The 20,091-nt window shown below is 35.2% G+C and overlaps 2 protein-coding genes across 4 annotated transcripts in view; one reads left to right on the top strand and one right to left on the bottom strand.

The window, feature by feature from the left end:
* FAM227B (family with sequence similarity 227, member B) overlaps positions 1-20,091 on the bottom strand; it is a 279,211-nt gene that overhangs the window by 90,812 nt on the left and 168,308 nt on the right. The gene's annotated exons all lie outside the window — the stretch shown is intronic.
* Positions 10,840-20,091, top strand: part of FGF7 (fibroblast growth factor 7) — a 67,908-nt gene continuing 58,656 nt past the window's right edge. The window contains exons 1-2 of one of the 2 annotated variants that reach the window (XM_011967304.1): positions 10,840-11,186; positions 11,779-12,331. In XM_011967304.1, coding sequence (XP_011822694.1) covers positions 12,046-12,331 — 286 coding nt within the window. In that variant the 5' untranslated portion in view covers positions 10,840-11,186; positions 11,779-12,045. The remainder of the gene's footprint in view (positions 11,187-11,778; positions 12,332-20,091) is intronic. The other variant, XM_011967305.1, reaches the window with a different exon arrangement.

The following is a 20,091-nucleotide window of genomic DNA, read 5'->3' on the forward strand; positions in this document are numbered from 1 at the left end:
GTTTTCACAATAAAGTCCCATAATATAGTTTGACTTCTGATATTTTTCATGTATTACATTACTGGGGCCTATGATATGCTGGTTGTCAGAGACATCCTTAATTAGAAAAATGAGGGAGGATGGTCCTTATTATTTTCATTAAAATGCATAGTTAATAAAAACTTTCCTTTTGCACCAGATATCCTTAAAAAGAGATATTGTTTCTACTTCCACACTTGTGTGGAAATTGAATTTCAAGATGCTTCTTGGTTCTCATTCAAAGGAGTAAAAGGTCCAGATCTCTCTGATCCAGAATGAATTGGCCCTTGGGTGATAGCATTTCTCTCAGCCAAACTTTCCAGTTGTCTGATTTTCCCCTCTAATCATGGTCTTCTCCCAGTCTCCCTTAGCTCAGCAAATGACATCACCATTTATCTAGTTACAAATATTGGACATCTGGAATTTAACCTTGACTCCTCTTTGTCTCTTACATTGAATCAGGCTTTGTCCCTGATATGGTTTGGCTCTGTGTCCTCACCCAAATCTCATCTTGAATTGTACTCCCATAATTCCCACATGTTGTGGGAGAGACCTGGTGGGAGATAACTGAATCATGGGAGCAGTTTCCCCCATACTGTTCTCATGGTAGTGAATAAGTCTTACGAGATCTGGTGGTTTTGTAAGAGGTTTCCACTTTTGATTCTCTCTCATTCTCTCTCTTTACCTGCTACCATCTGTATAAGTCCTGCCATGCTCCTCCTTGCCTTCCACCATGATCATGAGGCCTCCCCAGCCATGTGGAACTGTAGGTCGATTAAACCTCTTTCTTTTGTAAATTGCCCAGTTGCTGGTATGAATTTTATCAGCAGCATGAGAACAGACTAATACAGTCTCCAACATACATCTACCTACTCCTTTCCATCTCCCCTACCATAATTAGTCTAAGATATCATCTCTGACCTGTATTTCAATCATGGCCTCCTAACCAGTCTCCTTACTTCAACTTTTGCCATCTCCCAAACATTCTCCAAAAAATTTTCAGAATGATTATACCCATTATACTTGCTAATTATAACTTATTATGCTTAGGATCAAAAGTCTTTAATGTTGGTATCAAGGTCTTAGGTACATTGGTCTTGTATTGCCCAACTTTCCCTTTGTTCAGTATGCTCCAGTTATACTGCATTTTGGTTTCTAGAACACAATAGGCTCATTTTCACCTCATAACTTTGGCTCTCGTTACCTTTATCTACAATGCTCTACCTCCACTTTGGATTTCTTTTTATTTATCAGATCTCAGCTTAAATGACAATTCTACAGAAAGACATTTTGTAATGAGATTTGAAACATCCTTCTCCTTTCTGTGTTATTTGACTTCATAGTAACCTATTTATTTCCTCCTGAAATAGCCATCAGAGTTATTTTTAATGTCTATTATCTGCCCCCTCCTCCAATAATTTAGGCTCTAAGTCAGGCACCTTGCTTATCTTATTGAACAGTATGTCATAGTGCACACTATCTGAATACAGAGTAAGTGCTGATTTAAAATAATTAGCTGAGTTATCAGTTAAATAGGACCAAGGACTTTATTGCATCATTAAAAACTCAATATGTAAAATTTCAAAGGAAATGTCTGATAATTGGTTACATGACTCTTGGGTTCCTCATGCAGACTGAATATATATGAGAGAGAGAGAGAGAGAGAAAGAGATGGGGAGATAGTGAGGGAGAGAAGGTAGAGAGGGAGAGAATTTGTGAGGGGAATTTCTTCTCTGTTAGTCCACTGCTCTACCAAAAGGAGAAGTGCTGGGGGTGGGGAGGGAGGGGGGAATCTCCCTACACCCCAAACCAAGTGAGAAAGCCTAGTGTTTGGGGGATATTGAGGATCACAGAGGACATTGGAAATAGTAGTCTGCATATTGGAAAAAGAAGAGTAGAGTTTTATTTAGGAAAAATGGGGATGTCACTGATGACTTTGGGGCAGAGAAATAACATGGTTGCAATTATGTTTTAGAAACATAACAACATTTAAAATGGATTGGGGATTGGGGAGAGAAGATACAAAGAGTTGGATTAGGAGTAGAATTAATGTGAACTATAACAATAACTTGATCTAGGATGTGAAAGTGATAACTGATAGAAGAAACAGGTGTAGAAGAAGTTGTGGTAGAACTGACATTTTTTGGAATTAATTAGAGGAATAAGGAGGACTCACTATGTTTGAATTGATGTTTAAAACTATGGAAGGAAAAATAGAAGTTATAGCTGAGGATAGAAAGAACGTTTAGCTTGAAGAGGAGCTTAAGCAGAAGTATAAACCTCCTTTCTTGTGCATAAGTTATTGTGATAGCCACCAGTTTTACACAAATACAAATTTTTACTGAATACTTGGCTTTTCATGGATGTAGCTCTATAATTAAGGTGGTGGACTCCATAACTTTCGTTTTCTTCTTTACTATCATAATTACTTTTACTCTCCCTGTTTTTCTCACTTTTGAACATGCTTTGAAAGTTAATGAATTAAAACTTAAGCCAGTTTTGCTACTAACACATTTTGCTACATTGCTACTAACATGAAACATTTTTAAAAGAAAAATTACTATTGCTAGACTTACCCCTCATTTTGCTGCCTTGCTACACAGACAATTCATGTAGAACCAAATAATGACAATTTAGAACTAACAATGTAATAACCTCAATTGCACAGGGTCTTTGTTTGTTATGATGTTCTTCTTGGGATGAAGCAAAACTCTCTCTGTTAGAATATTTTTCAACATTTAGAATGGCATGAAGCTGTCAAAACTAGGCACCAATGTAAAGCACTGACTCAAGGAAATTGATTATTTCCTAAAGTTAAGCAGTAACTTAAGGGAAATCAAGACAATCAAAAATGAATTATATAATATGCTTTCATTATATAGAAATGTAAAAGTGGAAAGGAAAAAATAACCCCCAAAATAGTAGCTCCAACTAGAGATTTTGCTCCAGGTCTAAAGTTGTATCACAATTCAGTAAATTCATAATATAATTTTAAGAACTTTAAATTTAGATTAGCATTTCAGATAACTTCTTATAAATATAAAATTAAAGCATAAATTTTTATAGACTCAGAGATACAAGAGTCAAGTAACTTTCGTAAACTGAGATATTTATATATTTGAGTCACAGGCACACCACAATTTTGAGCATGTGACTCATACTTTGTATCTTATATACAGTTAGTTTTAAAATGTTAGAGCATTATGCCAAGGGTAAGCACAAGTTTACATAATTGAGGATTTACAGGGACCTCAGGCTTGCTCAATTACTTTTGGGATTTTATGCCAGAGTTTAAACTACTGTCTTTGACCAGGCCCATCAGGTTTGGGTTGACATTTCCATACTACAGTCTCCTTTTATATTAATACTTAGAATAAACCCAAACTCCTATTACTGTGACCTACAAAGTTCATTATGATCTGGTCCCTGCCTACCTCTTCAGGTTCATTCATTTCTCACTCTTTTTCCACTTTTCATTCATATTAGCCTTCTTTCAGTTCTTGGAACACACCAAGATCCACCGCCCACCTCACACCCCCCACCAATCTACTTGTTTATGTTTGTTCTCTCACTGGAATGCATGCTCTGTTAGGGCAGAGGTCACTTCCAGAATATTCACCATTGTATCTCCAAAAGGTCAGGACAACATCTGGCACCAAGTATCTATTTGATAAATATTTGTTAGATGGATGAATCAAGGAAATAAGTAAGATTGGTTATATGGCATGACCCAGGGTTCAAGCTGATTTATGGAATGGGGTGGACAGAAGAAAAGAGGAAGATAAATTCATAGTGTAAGGACAGCACTGAGAATGTAGTAGAAATATGTCTTGGACAAAGATGCCCTCTCTCACCACTTCTATTCAACATCGTACCTGAAGTCCTGGTTAGAACTATCAGGCAAGAAAAAGAAATATAAGGCATCCAAATAGGAAGAGAGGAAGTCAAACTATCCCTGTTTGCAGATGACATGATTTTCTACGTAGAAAACCCCATAGTCTCTGTCCAAAAGCTCTTTGAACTGATAAATAAGTTTAGCAAAGTTTCGGGATACAAAATCAATGTACAAAAATCACTAGCATTCCTATACACCAACAGTCAAGCTGAAAGCCAAATCAGGAACGCAATCCCATTCACAATTGCCACACACACACACAAATACCTTCCTAGGAATACAACTAACTAGGGAGGTGAAAGAGCTCCAAAATGAAAATTATAAAACATTGCTCAAAGAAATCAGAGATGACACAGATGCATGGAAAAACATTCCATGTTCATGGATAGGAGAATCAAGATCATTAAAATGGCCATACTGCTCAAAGCAATTTATAGATTCAATGTTATTCCTATCAAACTACTAATGACATTCTTCACATAACTAAAGAAAACTAGCTTAAAATTCATACGGAACCATAAAAGAGCCTGAAGATCCAAGGCAATCCTAGGCCAAAAGAACATAGCTGGTTGGGTGCAGCTGCTCACACCTGCAATCCCAGCATGTTGGGAGTCCCACGTAGGCAGATTGCTTGATGCTAGGAGTTTGAGACCAACCTGGGCAATATGAAAAAATCCTGTCTTTACAAAAAATACAAAACAATAGCCTGGTATGGTGATGCATGCCTGTAGTCCTGGCTACTCAGGAGGCAGAAGGATCACCTGAGCCAAGGAAGTCGAGGCTGCAGTAAGCCGTGATTATGCCACTGCACTCCAGCCTGGGTGACTCTCTTAAAAAAATAATAACAAAGCTGGAGGCATCATGCTACCTGACTTCAAACTATACTATAAGGCAACAGTACTAAAACAGTATGGTACTGGTACAGAAAGAGATACGTAGACCAGTGTATCAGAATGAGCCTAGAAATAAGGCTGCATAACCCACAACTATCTGATCTTTGACAAATCTCACAAAAACAAGCAATGAAGAAATAACTCCCTGTTCAATAAACGGTGCTGGGATAACTGGCTAGCCATATGCAGCAGATTGAAGCTGGACCCCTTCCTTACACCACATACAAAAATAAACTAAAGATGGATTAAAGACTTAAATGTAAAACTTAAAACTATAAAAACCCTGGAAGATAACCTAGTAAATACCATTCTGGACATAGGAACTAGCAAAGATTTCATGACAAACATGCCAAAAGCAATTGCAACAAAAGCAAAAATGGACAAATGAGATCTAATTAAGCTAAAGAGCTCCTGCACAGCAAAGGAAATTATCAACAAAGTAAACAGACAACCTACAGAATAGGAGAAAATTTTTGCAAACAATGCATCTGACAAAGATTTAACATCCAGCATCTATAAGTAGCTTAAACAAATTTACAAGCAAAATCAAACAGCCCCATTAAAAAGTGCGCAAAGGACATGAACAATTTTGAAAGACATACATGTGTCTAAAAAACATATGAAAAAATGCTCAATATCACTAATCATTAGAGAAATGCAAATAAAAAACACAGTGAGATCCTATCTCAGATCAGTCAGAATAGCTATTATTAAAAAGTCAAAAAATAAATGCTGGCAAGCTTGCAGAGAAAAGGGAACACTTATACACTGCTGATAGGAGTGTAAATTAGTTCAACCATTATGAAAAGAAGTGTGGCAATTCCTCAAAGAACTAAAAACACAATTACCATTTAGGATTCTATTACTGGGTATGTACCCAAAGGAACATAAATCATTTTACCATAAAGACACATGCACGTGTGTGTTCATTGCAGCACTATTCACAATAGCAAAGACTGGGAATCAGTCTAAATGCCCTCAATGGTAGACTGGATAAAGACAATGTGGTACATATAGACAATGGAATACTTCGCAGCCAATAAAGAGGACAGGATCATGTCCTTTGCAGGAACATGGATGGAGCTGGAAGCCATTATTCTTAGCAAACTAACACAGGAACAGCAAATCAAATACCATATTCTCTCACTTATAAATAGAGCTAAATAGTGAGAACAAATGAACAGAAATAGAGGAACAACAGATACTGGGGTCTACTTGAGGGTGGAGGGGGGGAAGAGGGAGAGGATCAGAAAATATAACTATCAGGTACTATGCTTAGTGCTTCAGTGATAATCTGTACACTGAACCCTTGTGACATGAGTTTAAACTGTATAACACATTTGCACACGTACCCTTGAACCTAAAAGATAAAAAAAAAAAAAAAGAAATATGTGTTGGACCACAATTTCAGATATGCAAAGAATAACATATAAATTTATATTTATAAATATAAATAAACTTAGGCATAATTTTGAGAATTCTGCTCTTCCAGTTTGGTAAAAAACTTAACCTCGGTTATTCTTGGGTTTCCCTCTTCTGTTTCAAGATGGGATAGATTTCAAGAGTTTTATGCATGGCCAAAGCTAGGGTATCTGGCTGAGTCATTTGTCTACCCTGATTCCTCTTCTGGGGTATTCACTCACTCTGTTCACATAGTTTCTACAGGTCTGAACTCCCGGCTACTTCCAGAATTATTTTAAAATATGGGAAATATTTATGAGGGGTCCTTATGGACCTATTTGTTCAGACACATGAGGCAGCCCTGATTCTCTGGAGTATTGCTGCCTCTGCTATGTGCTGTGGTGCTGTGGTACAGATATATATACAAGCGTGGCTCCCCAAATATGGGGGCCATAAACTTTTATCTATGCTCCTAGGTCCATGGGACTTTATGATAGTTTCCCTGGGCTGCTTCTCAAATGCACTCTAGTGCTTCCTTTATTTTCAGTGCACTTGGCATGACGTTTTGAAAGGGATTCATGTTTTAACCTAGTCAGGAAGCATTTATGACTTTTTCCCCTCAACCTTTCCTTTCCAATATCTTTTTGAACATACAAAGAACAGAAAAAATGGGATAAATGAACACAACTTAATATTTCATAAGCCCATTCTGCCAATTAAGTTTTGACCACAACAAAACTGGAATTAAGTTTTGACCACAACAGAGGCAGAGTACAATTCTGATCATGTCACTCTTCTGCTTACCATACTATAATGGCTTCCTATTGCTCTTGGAATACAGATCATATGTCTTAATAAAGCACATGGAGATCCTGTCTGCCTCTCCAACCTCTTCATGCACCACAGTCCCTTCTCATTCTCTCTACTAGGACTAAACCTGTGTTTCACTGTCAAAAGGACAGTTTTTTTTTTTTTTTTTTTTTTTTTTTGTACAGTGCCTCTTCACCTGGTTAACTCCCATTCATGCTGCAAAGTTGCAGCATTAGTGGAATTTTTTTCAGGGAAAGCTTACATATTGCCACTTATTATAGATACTCATGGCACTATGTATCTTTTCTTTGTAGCACTTGTCCATGATGGTTACCTTGTCTCATAAGAAGAGAAATGCAAAGGATAACTACAATTTAGTGGCATTTTCACTTGTCAAATTAACAAAACTCCAAATGTTTTGACAATAAATTTTTTGAAATAAACAGGCACTCTTATGTACTGCTGGTGGGATTATAAAACTAGTACAACCTGTGTGGAGGATAAGTTGGCAATAACTTGTTTTTAATACCTTTTGTCCCAGGCAGTCTACTTCTGGAATTGATCCTATAGATTTATTTTCATAGTATAAAATGATATATTTTATGTCTTTATTCATTACAGCATGTTTTTGGTAATAGAAAACTACTGAAAAAAATTAAATGTTCCTCGATAGGAGGCTGCTCAAATACATTGTGGTATACCCATTCAGCAGAATACCCTGTAGCTATAACAACAACAACAAAAATGTGAGAAGCTTCCTAAATAATGAGATAGGAAGATTTTTCTATTTTTATTAAGTAAAAAAAAAAACAACATATAGAAAAATGCATATGGTGTGCTACCTTTTGTATAAAAAGGGGAAAAGTAAAAAAGTAAATAAGTAAAAATCATATGTATGTCCACACAAACATATGTATCCAGTTTGCCTGTATAAGCATAAGGAAACTCTGAAAAGATACACAAGAAACTAATAAAAAGAATTATCTATATTTTGGGGAAGAAAGAAAACTGAGAGGATATGGAACAAAATAAGATGTAAGAATGCAAAGTAATGAAAATATTTAATTATATTCCCTTCTACTGATTATATTATACATGATTATGAATGAGGCAAAGTTTTAAAATTAACTATCAAAACATAAAATTCATGAAAACAAAAGTTATTTTCTTTCATTTACTTTTACATGGATAAAGAATATAATGGAGGTTGCTTAAGAAAAGTTAGGTGGCTAATTATTACTTTAACAACTGCCTGCTTTCGCGATACTTTTTGAAATAGATTCTCTCTATTGGTTTAATACATTCTATCCCCAAATCAACTATCCAAGTATTAGGCATTGTTTCCTCTTGAAGGATTACCAGTGTTAGCCTTTACTCCAAAGCACATTTTAAAAAGCCAATATTTAGGAACAGATGCAGTAATCTTTTGTTTTAAAAATTTAAAACTCATGAGATGTAGGTATTTCCAATTTAAAATGAAGTTAATTATTATTATTATTATTTATTGAGATGAAGTCTCACTCTGTTGCCCAGGCTGGAGTGCAGCGGTGTGATCTCAGCTCACTGCAACCTCTGCCTCCCAGACTGAAGTGATTTTCCCACCTCAGCCCCCAGAGGAGCTGGGATTACAGGCGTGCAACTAATTTTTGTATTTTTAGTAGAGATGGGGTTTTGCAATGTTGGTCAGGCTGGTCTCAAACTCCTGACCTCAAGTGATCCTCCTGCCTTGGCCTCCCAAAACGCTGGGATTACAGGCATGAGCCACCGTGCTGGGCCAGTTAATTCTTTCAAGTCAGCAATGGTGTGTTAAAAAAGAAAATTCAATCTACAAATAACAAAAGAAAGACAATGGTTCAAAGTATTTCTGTGCTTAGTCTATCACTATAGGTCTATTAAAACAAGAGCAACAAATGGTTGCCAATGTATAACTTAAAATATCCAGAGGGTTACCCCATCTACAGTTACCCAAAGTTATTCTTAGTTCCTGGAGAATTCCTTTAGAAGCATAAGCACAATAAGGGCACAGTGAAATCTAAGTTTGGTTCTCCATTATAGCTGTGGTCCTAATGAATTGTGGGTCCATCCTGAATTAATAATTCTCCAATAAGAAAAATGATAATCAAAGAATTTAAACCACTGACATAGTTCCCTTGTTGAGATTAATCTGTTCATTAATATTACTGGGATCATATTTCCAAATTACAGAGTGTAACAGCATCTAATGCACTTTAAGTGCATAGATCACAATTTTATCCTTTTGTTTCCCATTTTACAGTCAATCCTATATAGCAGATATTAAGGAGGAACTAAGCACTCTTTGCTAACAAACTATCCATTTCTTTTAAGTATTTAGCATTTAGTTAGCAAATGTTGACTTCTAACTTACTGAGTTCTTGGTTTAAAATCCATGGGATCAGTATGGAACAAATGGATTTAGTAGCTCTTGAGTATCTTTACACTGTAAACTTACTAATGATGACTTTTATTTCTTTAGAAGCAATATCTAAGTCCCAGGAATTCTGAGCCTGCTCATTATTGCTACCTCCGAAACTAGTGGAGTATGATTCAGAACACAGTAACATTATATTTTCTTTCCTCCTTCTCTTCCTCCTTTTAGAGAATACATGATGGGATGTTTTCAGCTTTCTAGCTTTCAACAGATGCAATTATTAAAGAGTCTGTCCTCCCCTGCTTTAATAAATGTGGAACATTCGACATTTGGCATATAAAGAGTAACTGGGTACATCTGAACTATTCTGTGCTTTTGATTCTGTTCCCTAAAGGGAGAGATACAAAGAGAAATCACATAAACTATAATCCAGTTGAGTAGATTTAATTTCCTTTTCCTATTTGGTCTACATGCACCATCTGGTGGTAAAGTAGTGCATTTCAAGTAGAGAAGAATGTGTGTGTGTGTGTGTGTTTTGAGGTGTATATAACATGAAAAAGATAATTTTAATATATTTCTTAACACTGATTTAGATAGACAACATAATTATTCTACACCAAGAATCTAATACAACACTTGAGCACTACTTCATGTATACCAGAACAGGAAGTAAAGGAGAGAACTCATGCTGGAAAGGAAAATAGCTTACTCTTATTTACCTTAGCAATACATCTTATAATTCCATCTCTAAATTAACATTTATTATTACAATATTCTTACTGAGGCAAAATTCAAACACTGATAATCAATGCGAAACCATTTCCTCCTTTTTAATTTTTAAGAATAACAGCTTTTAAAAGTAGGTGCCCTGTTCCTTATATTAATAGTGAGGATAAGTCATAGATCATGGAATTGTAAAGCACCAGAGAGTCATTAGACCAATACACCAATTTTACAAATGTAGCAGCTGAGACTCTGGAACAGCAGGTAACTTGCCCAAAGTCATATCGGTTATTAGTGGTCCAACTCAAATAAGAATCTAGATCTTCTCACTTTCAGCCTAGGAATACAATACATAAAAATTGTACTTATATTCATATTCAATGAATTGTCTCTGTATGATGTGATAATACTCAACTTATCTACACAGTGCTGTAAGGCACTCATATGTTAGTTAATACATTGTTCTAACATTCTGAGCACAAAGAAGTAACTGAAGAAATGCATGTATCATAAAGCTATGGAAAAGATTTTCTAAGTATTAAAAAACCCTATATATATGTTCAAATGAATAATTTTCCAAGTATAATACAACTTCTATATTGCAAAGAAGATTTAAAAAATTCCCTTTCCCCTTCTAACTGCTTCAGAACCAGAGATCTGTTTCTACAAAGTAGGTACCCACTTGTAGATTTAAGCATAAAACATGTTCATAGCTCCCTCTCATGACCATTGAATACTATACAAGCCTCCTTTTATTCTCGCTGTTGTATTCAACTAACAGCTCACTGGCTAAGTTTTAATTGCTTCCAATGAGGTCAGCAAAGGTATTTATCGAAAAGCCCTGAATAAAAGGCTCACACACACACACACAAGCACACACGCGCTCACACACAGAGAGAAAATCCTCCTGCCCGTTGATTTATGGAAACAATTATGATTCTGCTGGAGAATTTTTCAGCTGAGAAATAGTTTGTAGCTACAGTAGAAAGGCTCAAGTTGCACAAGGCAGACAACAGACATGGAATTCTTATACATCCAGCTGTTATCAACAAAACAAGTAAGTTACTGTTATTTTGTCTTTAAAAACAATGCTGAATGTTTTCTAAAAGTTTATCTTTCTCTGATTTTAGTACTGAGCAGGAAAGTAAAGTTACAAGATTTTTGAGTCATGTAACTATCTATAGTAATTATGCTGTAGAACATAAAGATAAGGTTGAAGTTCTCCAGAGCAATCCTGACATTTAACTTAAAAAACCTGGGCAGTTCAGGAGAAAATAATTGATTAACCACAAATGTAAAAGCATATAATAAAGAAGCCTAGGGAGAAAGCACTCATACTTTGTTAGTGGTAATTGTAAAAACTTAATTTAAATCAATAGTTCTGAGTGCAGTATGGTTCTCACAAAACAGCAATTGGAATGAATGGTACAGTCATATTCTGTTTTGTCTCTACTCAGGCATAAATTTTATAAATCTACACATAAAGTGGTAAAGATTTTGACATCCTCTATGAAGGCTATTTTAAATGTATCTTCAGAGAATAACCTATACTGTGTATTATACTACTACTTACCCACCAAAATTTATACATACAATTTTTATCTTCCTCTCTCTTCCCCTCCCTATTCTTAATCTCTCATTGCAAACAGAAGTCAAATAGCAAACAGCGTCACAGCAACTGAACTTACTACGAACTGTTTTTATGAGGATTTATCAACAGAGTTATTTAAAGAGGAATCCTGTGTTGTTATCAGGAACTAAAAGGATTAGGCTAACAATTTGGAAAGAGCAACTACTCTTTCTTAAATCAATCTACACTTCACAGATAGGAAGAGGTCAATGACCTAGGAGTAACAATCAACTCAAGATTCAATTTTCATTATGTTATTCATGAACACCCGGAGCACTACACTATAATGCACAAATGGATACTGACATGGATCCTGCCAACTTTGCTCTACAGATCATGCTTTCACATTATCTGTCTAGTGGGTACTATATCTTTAGCTTGCAATGACATGACTCCAGAGCAAATGGCTACAAATGTGAACTGTTCCAGCCCTGAGCGACACACAAGAAGTTATGATTACATGGAAGGAGGGGATATAAGAGTGAGAAGACTCTTCTGTCGAACACAGTGGTATCTGAGGATTGATAAAAGAGGCAAAGTAAAAGGGACCCAAGAGATGAAGAATAATTACAGTAAGTAATTTTATTTTAAGTGCTGCTTATGAACCTTAGCAATCTGTTAATGGATCAATTTTCAGGTGATGTGTTTTCTCAGCTTCCTTTTGCTTCTTGGAAAAAAAATTAAATAAAATGTCACCTAATTTCTCTAAATTGAACTATGTTGAACTATGCCCCTAAAAATATCTCTTGGAACAGGACAAATCTACTTATATTATAGTTGGACCTGATAATCCAAGCCCATTTGAAAATACATACTCCTTGTCCTGAAAATGCTCATAAGTTAAGCAAAATGTAAATAATATTATTCACACCAAAATGTGACTTAATATTGTCTAGCAAAACTCATTAAGATATCTAATTTAGAATTTAATAAATTATCACTAAAAGCTACTTATCACTAGTTTAAAGAGTAGGGAATTTATTTTTATTAATTTGATTTTCTTTGAAATAATATTTTCACGATGTAAATTAAAATATTTAATCTGTGCTAAGATATGCATTCCTTTGCATAATACATCTATTCCTTTGTATAATGATAAAATAGAAGGGAATCTGTGGTATCCTTATTCATTTGAGTCATAATGAGCTTGCATTAGGTTAATTATCAACTTATGCAGAAAAACAGATCTCTCCTAACATTTTCCTTAACTAAATCTTTTATGTCATAAAAGTTCTATGCTACCTTAAGAAAAACATAAATGTGAGGGGAAAAAAGTGAGCTGGAAGAGATGGTAATTCCATGTTTTTCAATTTACAGCCTTATATTTTTCCCAAGAATCAGTTATTCTTCTTATGTTAAAATATCAGGGTTGTGTTTTGCATTAAATGGTTATGATTAATAACAAACTTCAATAGTATTAAATGTAATGGAATAAGATACACACCTCAACATATACATTAAGGATTTAAAATATTTAGTAAAAATAAATTTTGTTTACATTACTAGCACTCAGGCAACATTGTTATTAATATATAATTTCATATTAATTATGTTAAAGTCATTTGAAAAAGAATGCATGGGGAGACTGGTGTAAACATGTGCAAATCACAGAGCCAGGCTTGCAGCAATTACTCAAACTTTTGTTGCCTGTTTACTGAATGACTTTTAGGGTTCTGAACTAATCAACCAATAAATGGGAATTTCAGAGAATTATGTTTCCAAGACCTTCTTTTTAACCATAATTGATACAGAATGTTAAGGCCATTTTAATGACTGGACAGTTATGGTTTTATTATTATTATTTATTATTACCGAGATTAACAAAGGTATCATGTTAGTCCTAGAAGACCATTCTGATTATACTGAAGTTTATCTAAGGAAATGACTACTTGGAGAAAATTTTTTTGATATCTACTTCTATATGAGCAACAGAATTTGCCTTATAATTAATTAATGTAAAAGTTACTCAGATTTATCATGGATGATAAAACCTGGTGGAGAGGACAGAGCCCAGGTGAAAATTATGACACGTGGGTCAACTCCCTGTCTGTGAATGATGTGGGGACAATTTCTTAGTTTTTCTGACCCTCGATTTTTCATCTATAAAATGTGGGATAGGTACAGATGATTTCCAAGATACTTTCCAGTTCTTATAGTCTATTCTATTTTAAACCACAGAGTATATTTCATAAATATAAAGAAACCTACATACCCATTGCATAATTATCTCACACAATGAATGAGATGGAAGTGATAGGATGAGCTGTTAAAACTAATTTCAAATTATAGTAATAAGGTTACCAAACCTTAACTGTGGAATTCTATATGCTGACTACTCCTTTTGAATCCTTTTACCAAGTAATGAAAAAGTAAAAAAGTTGATGTAAAATCCAGTGAAAGTGAATAGTATGCATAATACTATTAGGATCAACAGTATCTTCAATTGGAATACATTCACATATGTAACTTTTATTTTGTTGTGTTAAAATTTCTTGAAACGATGAAACTCAGGTAGTACACATACATAAAACGCTAAAATTAGTTTATAGTTTGAAACACAATTTAGTGCTAACTTTGAGTAAGCCTAAAGCCAATTTTGTAAACCGTCTCCTCTAACACCAATTCTATAATACAAAAGAAAAAAAAGACAGTCACCCTATATTGTTATAAATTAGAATGTCACAATACCAGTGTACTAAAAAGACAAGATAAACATCATGTAAATAATTTTTACTTCTATAAACTTTTTAATAGGCTGTATATACAGTATATACCATTAATTATCCTGGAAAAGAAAACTTTCATCAGAATCCTTTAAGTAAACCCTAAAACTGTTGTCAGGTTATGTGGCTATCTTATCGGAGAAGGAGTCAGTAAGATTTCTCCAAAGTTAAAAAGAGGATAAAGCCCCCCCTTTCTTTTTCTATAGGAAGTCCTTAGGTACAGAAGGAAATGCTACAATGAAGAATATATGGAAAGTAACATGTTAGAAGAAAATTCTGATAGCCATTTCCTATTATTTGAAGGGTAGCCTTACTATAATAATTTTAAGAGTGAAGTCCATACATGAATGTGCTAATTGACACATGTGAAGTTGAAGCTGCTATATTAGGAAATACAGGTTAAAAAAAAATGCTCGAGAATTTGTTTAAGACAACAAGAAAGGAAATTTGAAATTATGACATTTGAAGATTGTTTACATTCCTCAATCATTAATTGAATGAATGAACAAATAAATGAAAGAAAGAATGTATCCTTCCTATTTTCATTAAAATGAGAGTAAAAGGTAATTGGATTGCCTACTAGAATGAAATGCAGCAGGATTCAGAAAGTGGTAAAGATCAGAATCCAACTCAGAATTTCATTTTCAATGTTTTGATGCCTTAAATTTTTTCAACAGGTTGTCAATCACCTTTCTTTGGAGGTCCTTTAAGTTGGTATAGATTTTAGTGTCTTGGAAGATAAAGTTTTACATGAAAAGTAATATGCCAGCTATGCAAAATATAATTGTTCTTTTGGTTACCATCAGAAAGTTCCCAATCTTTTCTCATGACATTTTTTTGAATGAAAGAGAACTGACCTGAGAATGTCAATAGGCTTCAGAGGACTACTCACCTCACCAGCAGAAGCACAGCTTCCATACAGGAATGTGGTTTTTAAGATACTAGTAAATATGAATTGGAGCTAGCAGGAGAAGTAAAATATCTAGATGTATAATTCTGCTTCCAGAATGTTTTGGGCTGGGGTAGATGGATGGAGGGCACGGAGAAAGGAAAGGGAGTAGTGGGCAAGTGGATGTGACTGCTCATGTCTCATAGCTTTAGGGAATTTTAAAAAATTAAGTATCCTGGATTGTGAAGTTGTCACTTACTTTAGTCTTACCTTAATTACTGTGTTGTTTTGTGAAATACTTTAAGTTTAGATTTGAATGAATATATTACAGAAAGAGTGCACCAAGGAACCCAACGGAAATAAGACTTATATTAGTAGACATACAAATAAGAACTATGAAGATGGGGGAATTCATGAGAATCCAAGAGATACTGGACCACATTTCTGACTCTTGAGGGGACAGAAGCTGTTACGAGAGAACTGGTCATAAGGATTGCGTTCTACTGTTACCCAGGAGGCAGAAAGTCTCTCCCCTTTACTTGTCTCTCTGGTGCTTTCACATTTAACCTAATAGGTTTCCAGGTGATGAAACTGGTACCTAACCTTAACTAATAATAAGAATACTAAAAGCATAAAATGTCCCTCCAAAGTACACATTCAAAATGAAGTAAATGTTCATTTTCTCTGCAGAAGAAGAGCACTGAGAACATCATTAAAGGGCGAAATGAATGGTCAATACTTCCACTTTTGTTGTCAGAGCTCTCCCCGTGGGGACAAGATCAGAGGGTGAATTTAGATAACTGCTGCACTAGGCAGTCCAACAGCAGACAGAGGCTATCATTCTGCACCTGACAGAAATAACACTGCTGTTTAAGCTGAGTATTGAGGTGCCGAGTGAGAGACAGCAGCAGTGCACTGGGCACTCAGTGACCGCCTTGAGAGACAGATGTGGAAGACAGAATCCAATCCCTCAGGATAATTTTCTTGCTTTTGGTATTTAATTACTAAAAAGTTGTGCTCTTCCCAATGATAGGCAATATCATCTTCTCCTTTTAAGAAGTCATAAATTGCCTCACTTGGTTATAATGAAGCATTGTTAGTTCCATAGCAAGAAAAGGGTTAGCCATTCTGAAAACTGGCCAGTGATTTGGCAATATTCTCTTTTGGACTGTTAGACTGTGATGGGATACGGCCTAACAATTGGCAAAAGGCAAATAAACACAGCGTTGCTGAATTTGACTTTGGCTACAAAACCTTCAGCGACTCATTGGTCAACAATTCTTTGGATAGGCTCCTACTTAACAATAATGTCTGTTAGAAGCTAGCAAATACACATATTGCCTCTGAATATGGAGATGGTAAATTTGCTCATATTTGAAACAGTTCTTAGCAAGTTATCTAACAGAACAATAATTCACATTATCAGAATCAAAAATAGCAATGTAAGGACAATCCCTCCCTTTAAAAAAATAGATAATAAGTAACATATCTATGCAGTCGAATCAAAATCCTAGCAATTATGGACAAGGTAGAATCTTGTAGAACTGGTGACCTGTATTCCCTTAAGTAACTTGTTAGGGCTTTAAATGATGGAGAATGGATAAATTGCTGGGGAGCAGATTTGGAAATATTAGCTATTCTTTGATTAGTTTTTAATTTTATAATCTTTTCTTTTTGGCTATCACATATGTCTGGCACTTATGAAGTGCTAATAAGTTCATTCATTGCCACGAGTGCATCTCTTATCATCTCTTGTCTCTTTTGTAAATCCTCATCTAGACTGACCCTTATGACTCAGCTGTACAATAACTCTTTAGCTTACAGTTTTAGAGCATTCAGAGGCCCAAGTGAATCACAGAGAATGGAAGAAGTCAGCTCCTCGATATATTGAAAGGGTTGCCTTTTCTAGATTTTTCTATTTCTCAACCTTGTCTAAATATTACAATCAGCTGGGGAACTTTAAAAAAATACTGATGCCAGATTCCACCCACAAAAAAGTTGTCATTAAATTGATCTGAGGTACAGTCTGGGCATTAGGAATTTTAAAAGCTCCCCAGATAATTCTGACATGCTGCCAAGGATGAAAACCACTGGGCTAAGGGGATCACATTAGATTGCTGGGGAATTAAGTCAGAATCTCGCAAAGGCGGGAAGGACCACGCATTAGTATTTGTTAAAGTTCTCCAATGATTCTAAAGTGCAGCTAAGGTTGCACACCACTGCTTATGGAGACCAAGAATTCTAATTCAGCCTGGACCACCTCAGGTGTCTTGGGAATGTTTTAGACCCTGTAGAGCGATTCAAAGTTAACTTGAACCCTAGATGATTTTGAAATAGGCATGATTAGGCATAAATCTCTGAATCATGCACCAAGAGGGTTCTTCGGGGCTCATTTGACCTCTCTGACAAATCTTAGTGGCTCCAGCATTTGGTGAACTGGCCTGGAAATGCACGTGATGACAGCTCTGTAGCTACTATGTTAAGAAGACTGCTTTGGTGAATGAGTTAGCTGCAGGGAAGAATAGTTCTGTGCCATAGTCTCACAATGACAGGCAGGTCTGACACTTTAAAGTGGTGTTGCAGCAGGGTACTTGGAGTACAGACCTCAACGTCTGCTTATTCTGCACTTAAGTGAGCCACCTTATGACTATGAACTCAGATGCCCCCAGATTAGGATCTCACGAACATGGCCACACCACCAAGTTCAAAGGCAGAGATTTAAGGAGACAACCTCCAGCCTAGGAAACCCAGGGGGAGGGAACCACAATTCTAGAGGGTTGGCTTAGTCTGCTTTGTGTTGATATAAGAGAATACTGCAGACTGGATAATTTGTAAAGAAAAGAAACTTATTCTTCACAGTTCTGGAGGCTTGGAAGTCCAATATCAAGGTAATGACATCTGGCAAGGGCCTGCTTGCTGTGTCATTCCATGGTGGAAGGTAGAAGGGCAAGAACGTATGAGAGTAGGAGAGTATGAGACAGACAGGGCTGAAATAATTTTTTGTAACAACCCACTTTCTTGATAACCCACTTCTGAGAAAATGACATTAATCTATTCAGGAGGTTGAAGCCTTCATGGCCTAATCACCTCTTAATGGTCCCATCTCTTAATACCATCACAATGGCAATTAAATTTCAACATGAGTTTTGGAGGGGACATTCAAACCATAGCAAGGGTCTATCCAGATCAGAGAAAGGACGAAAAGCTAGAGGATTGTTCTCTTTTTAAGATTGGAATGATGCACAACATTAAGGCAAAGCTTTTTTTTGTTTGTTTTCTAAGGATAATAGCTTTCTTCCTTTGTATCAGACAATTTTTGGTAGCACAATAACTTTTCTAACATCACTATTTGAATACAATACTTTTCCATTTTTAAATTTTATATATATCACACAATAAAATTATGTATATTTAAGTAATATGGAGAAAAATGATTCTTGTTCAATGAAATAGACTTCAATGTAAACTCCTTTACTAAACAATATCTAACATTTTTACCCCTCAAATAGGTTGTAAATGAAAATCCTCTGCCTTTCAAATGATTTGGAAAACTATGTTAAAGAGTTACTGAATGTTTAACTGCTTTTGGACCAAGTTTTATGTCTACATTTGAGATTATATCTGAACATATCTTTAGTAGAGAAGTTGTGTCAAATTCACTTAACAAAAATGTCATTAAAGTTTCTCAACTATGTGTATGAATGGGTGTGTGTAGTAATACACACAGACAAAGTGATTAAGATGGGGAGTGACAGAGGAGAATTATTCAGTATCCTTGCCCAGGTAAAACCTTGTCTTTAGGCAGGCAACATCATTCTCAAATGAAAAAAATTTGATATATACTGGGGATAATTGGCTCTAGAGATTCTCCAGTTGCTTAACTTCCCTCCAGAAGAAAGTAATCTCTTCTACTGGAGTGGTCATGAGTACTTGATAGAGTCATTAGCTAGTGTCCATCTAAAAATAAAGAGGAAGAAAACATCTTTGTGAACAGGAGGAAAAAGAGTAAAAGAGAAAAGGAAAAAGAATTTATATAAAAATTTATGGATTTTAAATCTTCTGTAAACTTAAAATGAAGCAAAGTTTCTCATAAAATATAGCTCCACTAACTTTCTTGATGCACTGAAAGAATGAGGACAATAGAATGACAAGAGAGTAGAGGGAAAAAACAAAACCGCTAAAACGCTGGGGGTTGGATTTAACTAGAAATAGAAATAATAATTTCAGATAATAATACAGAGGGGTTGAAATGATAATAGATAATTATAGGTATAACTCAAATAGGTTTGAATCTCTTAGTTGATTTTGTGCCAAAAACTGTAATAATCTTTGCTTATTAATTATTCAGAATTATTCTGAAACTGAATTTATTTTTAAGATTAATGTCATATAAGAGAAATAAGACATGTTTCAACATCCTCAAATATCATATTTATTATATTCTATTGTAATATTTCCCATTTTATCTGGCTATTTGAATTTTAGATGTAACTGTAAGTAATGCTAAGAAAATGGTTTGAGACTAAATTTAGAATGAACTCAGCTTGCAGAATTTTCTTAAGGTAATATTTCCAAACTGTGTTTCGTTATAACACTAGTGCCCCCTGACATATTAAGGCTGTTTGCTGCAGCACGGCTTCTCTAACTAACCCACTGGGAAATACTAGGTTAAATAAAATTGAACAATTTTTTTTTCAGCAGAATTTCTCCGAGTCTATAC

This window comes from Mandrillus leucophaeus, unplaced genomic scaffold, assembly GCF_000951045.1.
Source record: "Mandrillus leucophaeus isolate KB7577 unplaced genomic scaffold, Mleu.le_1.0 Scaffold798, whole genome shotgun sequence".
Classification (NCBI taxonomy): Eukaryota; Metazoa; Chordata; class Mammalia; order Primates; family Cercopithecidae; genus Mandrillus; species Mandrillus leucophaeus.